This window comes from Miniopterus natalensis, chromosome X, assembly GCF_054644295.1.
Source record: "Miniopterus natalensis isolate mMinNat1 chromosome X, mMinNat1.hap1, whole genome shotgun sequence".
Lineage (NCBI taxonomy): Eukaryota > Metazoa > Chordata > Mammalia > Chiroptera > Miniopteridae > Miniopterus > Miniopterus natalensis.
The window spans coordinates 73,127,297-73,133,229 of NC_142103.1; the positions used below are offsets into that span (position 1 = coordinate 73,127,297).

At 50.2% G+C, this 5,933-nt stretch overlaps 1 protein-coding gene across 1 annotated transcript; it reads right to left on the reverse strand.

Moving 5' to 3' along the window:
* Positions 1 to 3,680: 3,680 nt before the first annotated feature.
* On the reverse strand, positions 3,681 to 5,314 carry EZHIP (EZH inhibitory protein). Its single transcript, XM_087813388.1, is given in 4 exon segments — positions 3,681 to 3,823; positions 3,920 to 4,702; positions 4,985 to 5,203; positions 5,269 to 5,314. Coding segments are annotated over 4 exon segments (1,191 nt in total).
* Between the last annotated feature and the right edge of the window lie 619 nt (positions 5,315 to 5,933).

Sequence of the window (5,933 nt, forward strand, 5' to 3'; positions counted from 1 at the left end):
CTCTTGCACATGGATTTCTAGGGCAATGAAAGCTTGTCAGGCCCTTGTATTACCAAGCAGGAAAAAAATGTCAGTGCTTACACTATAGTCTCCTGGTGAGCTTAAAGGAATTGACTTGTGTTTGACAATTACACTAATATTTGGCTTGACGTTCTTGATTCTGTCAACGTAGTCCTGAACGACATGTGTGCCTTTAACGAACAAGGGCTTTAAGAACAGAGACAAAGACCATTTACCCAAACCTAGGAGGATAAGTGGTCAGGATCTGGAAAGGCTCCTCTCAGAGGAAGTGATAACGTAGTAGACACTATGGTCCCCAAATTACAGAGGAGGAGACTGAGAGTCAGAGAGGCTATGTAACTTGCTCAAGGACACAGAGCTAGGCACAGATGGGGTCAGTTGTCAACCCCAGGTTTGTCTGGCCCCAGTGCAAATGCACTTTGCACTACTCACAGTTCACTCTCATGACAATGTCACCTGTTTTTATTCCCACCTACGAGTTATACTTTCTGGCCACTGCTTCCTGAAATTAAAAAAATATATATTTTAAAAGTATTTTTATTTTTTTAATCCTCAACTGAGAATATGTTTATTGATTTCAGAGAGAGGGGAAGGGAGAGAGAGAGAGAAACATTGATGTAAGAGAGAGCAGCGATCCCTTCCTGGACCAGGGATCGAATCTGAAACAGGTATATGCCCTGACTAGTAATCGAACCTGCAAACTTTCAGTATATGGGAAGGCGCTCCAACCAACTGAGCCACACTGGCCAGGGCCTATAATTGAAAACAAACAAACGAAAAACTCTACTACATACATTTTTGTGATAAGCTATAGTTTGTGGGGTCCAGTGAAAAATGAAAATAAATAATTAATCAGACAGTATTTTCCTCCATTTCCCTTCCAAAGAGCCAGCTAGTTTACGGGTTACCTTATTTTAATCCTTTAGGTGTAACGCAGCATTAACACAATTTGCTTAGTTCAACATGTTCCACCCATCGATTTTAATCCTTACAATTCAGGAGGCATTCACTCTTTTTTTTTTTTTTTTTTTTACGCCAAACTACCTTTAGCAACTTTCTTTTATTTTTTAAATTTTATTATTGTTTAAAATATTACAGATGTCCCTTTTTCTCCCCAATGACATGTTCCACTCCGTTCCTTCCCCCTCCCCAGTCCCTCTCCCCACCATTGTCCATGTCCTTGGGTTGTGTATATATGCATATAAATGGCATTCGCTCTTATTGTGCCTAAGTGACAAATGTGTAGATCGGGGATCCCAGGTTCTCTAGCTTGTCCAGGAACACAGTGATTCTAAAGGAAAACCAGAATTCTGAGTCCAGTGCCAAGCACTAGTGGCAATGAGATCTCAATTCACAAAGGTGCTCTGAGCCTCTATTTCCACATCTGTAAACTGGGAATAAATATAGGCCCTCTGAACTGAGGTTGGGAGACTTGCTGTGGTAAAAAAGATCTACTATCTTGTTCTGGTCTTTGGATATCTGTGAAATTATCCAAGGATAAGTAAGTACTGGCTTTTTTTTTTTTTTTTAAATATATCTTTATTGATTTCAGAGAGAGGAAAGGAGAGGGAGAGAGAGAGAGAGACAGAAACATCAATGATGAGAGAGTCATTGATCAAGCCCACAACCAGGCATGTGCGCTGACAGGAAATCGAACCCTGATCTCCTGGATCCCAGGTCGACGCTCAACCACTGAGCCATGCCCAGCCGGGCAGTACTGGCTTTTAACATAATTGTTCTCAGAAATATTTCATTGGATTCAAACATTTTTAATGGAAGGCCCAAAATGATATTGGAAAACGTGAGACTATATGGGACTGCCTACAAAAGGAAATGTGTAAGAGAAAGTCACCAAAAAAACTAACCTTTTGCATAAAGATTTGTGAGAAATATGGGAAAGGAGGGAGAGGGAGGTCTTTAGTGTGTGTGTGTGTGTGTGTGTGTGTGTGTGTGTGTGTGTGTATTCCATTCATTTTAACATGGTCTCCTACTATGTTCCACACCTTAACATTCTCAAAGCAGCTGAGTTGAGTCCCACACAGAAATATTCATATGGTCAAGGGGGAAAATGTAGAATGTAGAAGATAAGAACACACAGTCAGTTACTGTAAGAACTGGATATATATCCAATTAAGAGAATGGTGAATGTCCACCCAATTCTTTCCAAATATGTCAACATCCACACATATATATACACTAAACACTCAACTACATATACCTAATGATAAAATAGGCCAAGCCCTACTGTAAATGAGATCTCAAGTCACAGAAGTGCTCTGAGCCTCTATTTCTACATCTGTAAACTGGGAATAAATATAGGCCCTCTGAACCTGAGGTTGGGAGACTTGCTGGTGTAAAAAAGATCTACTTTCTTTTTCTAGTCTTTGGATATCTGTGGAATTATCCAAGGATAAGTAAGTACTAGCTTTTAAAACATTTGTTCCCTTGCCCTGGTCGGTTTGGGTCAGTGGTTAGGGCATCGACCGGTGGACCTAAGTGTCCCAGGTTGGATTCTGGCCTAAGGCACGTACCTTGGTTGCACATTTGGGAGGAAACCAATTGATGTCTCTCTCTCACATCTCTCTCTCTCCTCTTCCACTCTCTCTCTGAAAAGCACTGGGGGAAAAAATACTCAGGTAAATATTAAAAAAAGATAGTAATAAAATATATATTCGCAAAAATATTTCCTTTAGTTCCAACATTTTTAATGAAAGACTCAATCCATTATTGGTCTCTTTCATGAGTTTAATTTTGTCTCCATGATAGTGGTTTTTTGAGAGCTACCAAGGGCCTGACTATGGACACTGTTTATCATCAGGCATTGGGGAAAGGTTTAAGCAGAAGTAGCACCATGTCAAGGAGTAAGGATACTAAGTGATGGAGATTCTGGGAAGATGTTGGCAGTGGGCAGTGGTGGCTGCACAGTTTTTCTTTTCTTTTCTTTTTTTTAAATATATCTTTATTGATTTCAGAGAGAGGAAAGGAGAGGGAGAGAGAGAGATAGAAACATCAATGATGAGAGAGTCATTGATCGGCTGTAGCCCACAACCCGGGCATGTGCCCTGACAGGGAATCGAACCCTGATTGCCTGCATCCTAGGTCAACACTTAACCACTGAGCCATGCCCGGCCGGGCGCTATACAGTTTTTCAATCTGACCAAACACCCATATAAAAAGAGAAGAATTAAATAGCAAAAACCAAACCAAACATGTGTGTACAACACTTAACAACAAATTCAGATTACAAGTTATCCCCCAAATCCCAAAATTTAAGTGGAGAGGGACAAACCACAGACCCTTTCACCTCAATCAAAAACCAAAATACACTAAAAGAATAAAGCCAGTATTTTAATTTTATTCTTTAAAGAATTTTATTCTTTATACTCATTGTATAAGTGGCAACCTGTAAAAGGGGACTCTCAACTCAGGGGCAAAGGCAGGCCCTTTTGAGGGAGAAGAGGGCCTGGAATCAAAGGCCAACAGCAGGTAAGTGCTAGGTGGGGGAGTCTTGGGTAGAGGGGCTTTCCAAACTCATGACCTTGGTTGCTGGCTCTCAGAACTCTTGGAAACCTCACAGGAAACTGCAGAGCAGGCAGCCCATTCAGCACAGTGGGTGGATGTTGACGCCTCCGGGGTCTTATGAGAATGCCCCTGGAGGGTCACAGCTCAGGAGTGGTAGGGGGGTAAGGGATGTTCTCTATTTCAGCCTGGTCTTATGGAGAGACAGGGCTCAGAGGTTCAAACTCCAGCAGTAAGGCACGTCTAAGGCTAGCAGGGCTAGGAGTGGAGGTGGAGGCCAGGCCTCGAAAATTAAGGGGAGAGGAAGAGGAGCTGTGGCTAGGAAAATTTTGTGGGGGAGTGGAGGGGCCCTGGCCACGAAACCCAAGGGAGGATGGGCTGGGGAAGGGGTCTGGGGGAGAGGAGGGGAAAGAGGGGGGAGAAGGGGAGGAAGAGGGGTAGGAGGAGGAGGGGGAAGAGGAGGAACTCTGATCAAACTGCCCAGGGCAAGGTAAGAGCCTACCAGGAGGTGAGGGTGAGGAGGCACGCATACGGACTGCATGCCAGCGGGGCTGGGAAGGAGGGCTCGGGGCCTCAGGATCAGGAGAGCCGGAGCTGCTCTGGAAGCCAAGCCTCCCTAAGGCGAACCCAGGGGAAGGAGGCTGCTGCCCAGCAGGCCCAGGGAGAGAGGGGCGGCTGCTGGGGGTTGATTTTTTCTGGGTGGGGCGGCCCCGGGGCACAGAGCCTGGAGTTGTGCTTCTCCTAGAGGGGGCTGGGCTTCTAGGCCTGGCGCGGCCACGGAGGGCAGGGCTTGGCCCGGATGCGGGGCTTCGGAGGGCAGAGCCTGGACCAGGTGCAAGGCTGCGGGAAGCAGGGCCTGGGTCACAAACAGAGCATCGGAGAGCAGGGCCGGGCCTGGAAGCACGGCGGGGGCGAACGGGACCTGGTGCGGATCCAGGGCTAAGAAGAGCAGTGCCGGACCCGGATGCGCGGTTAGAGGCTGCAGGGCTGCTGGGTGCTGGGCCTGGGCCAGATGCAGATGCAGATGCAGATGAGCGCTGGCGGCGGGCTGTAGGGCCTGTTGCTGCAGATGCACGGCGGCGGACAGCGTGGCCTGGCTGGGGTGCACAGGAGGAGCAGAAGGCAGTGCCTCGCAGGGTGGCGCGTCTTCGCAGGGCAGGACCTGGAAGTGAAGTGGTGCAACATCCAAGGTCAGGGCATGGGCGACATACGCGACTCTCTGGAGAAGCCCGAGGTGCTTGGAGGCGGCAGCGGCTGGGCTGAGCCCTTGGAAAGGATGGCGGCAAAGGCATGGACCTCTGAGGGGCTGGAGACCCTGGAAAGGGACAGCACCCTGGAAACTTCTGGGCCTGGGCAGCCTTCTTGGGGCGGCTGCCACGCTTCTGCCCAGGGCCGTTTGCTGGGCCGCTGGCGCCTGCGCTGCCCGCGGGTTCGGTCTGCAGACCTTGGCCCGTCTCAGGCCCCATACGGCTCAGCTCTGTGTGGGAACTCGGGCCGCCCTGGAGTTCAGGACACCCGCTTTCCTGCACACAGGGCTTGGCGGGCGGCCCCGGGTCCTCCGCAGCTATGGAAATGGCGCCAGCGACCGCCATTGTGCCGGCGGAGGCACCTGTGGTGCCACTGCGCAGGGCGCCCCCACCCGATGGAGAAGGGATGCTGGAGACTAAGGGCCCGAGAGTGTCATCAGGGGCAGGGACTAATTTATTCTTCAGCCCGAGGGCGCCTCACCCTCGTGTTGCTTCTGCTCCTTCTCCAAGTACGGCTGGGTGGCCATGGTGACAAGTTCTCCCTCAGACTCCGGAGAGCGCCGACACTACCTGCCAGAGAGCTGGAGGAGCGAGGAGGTGGGCGTGTCCTGTGGAGTCCCCGCTTCTGATTGGCCAGCTGCAGCCACGTGACTGTCTGTTTCGAAGAGCGCGGCAACCCAGCTAGGTCCGGCGCCTAACCCGAACCTGAGGGTGTGCTCCCCGCCCCCTGGAGTCCGCCCGCAGATTCAGCGCCCGGAACTCCCCATCCTTCCCCCGGGCCCCTAGTGCGTGTGTTTTGAGGAAGGGGGCAGGGGCGGAGAGGCAGGCCACATAAACAGTGCGAGGCGCCCCGAATCGGCTTACCTTTGTTAGCACCACTCTGGTGGCTCAGCCTTAAGCGGTGGCTTGAAAGAAATACCACACCGGCCGGCAGGAGATATCCCCGAGCCAGGTGTCCCTCCTGGAATCTGGTCAGGACACTGGGTCCCTGCCTGACCCAGAGGGGACGATCCCAGAACGCCTCCGGTCATCGGGATGACCCCACACGGGGGCCTGTTTGGAGAGCAGTCTGAGGGCGAGAAAAGGGGTGGGGCCCGCACTGGCTTGGCTCCAGGTGTCCAGCACTGCTGCCAGGCTCGGGGGTGG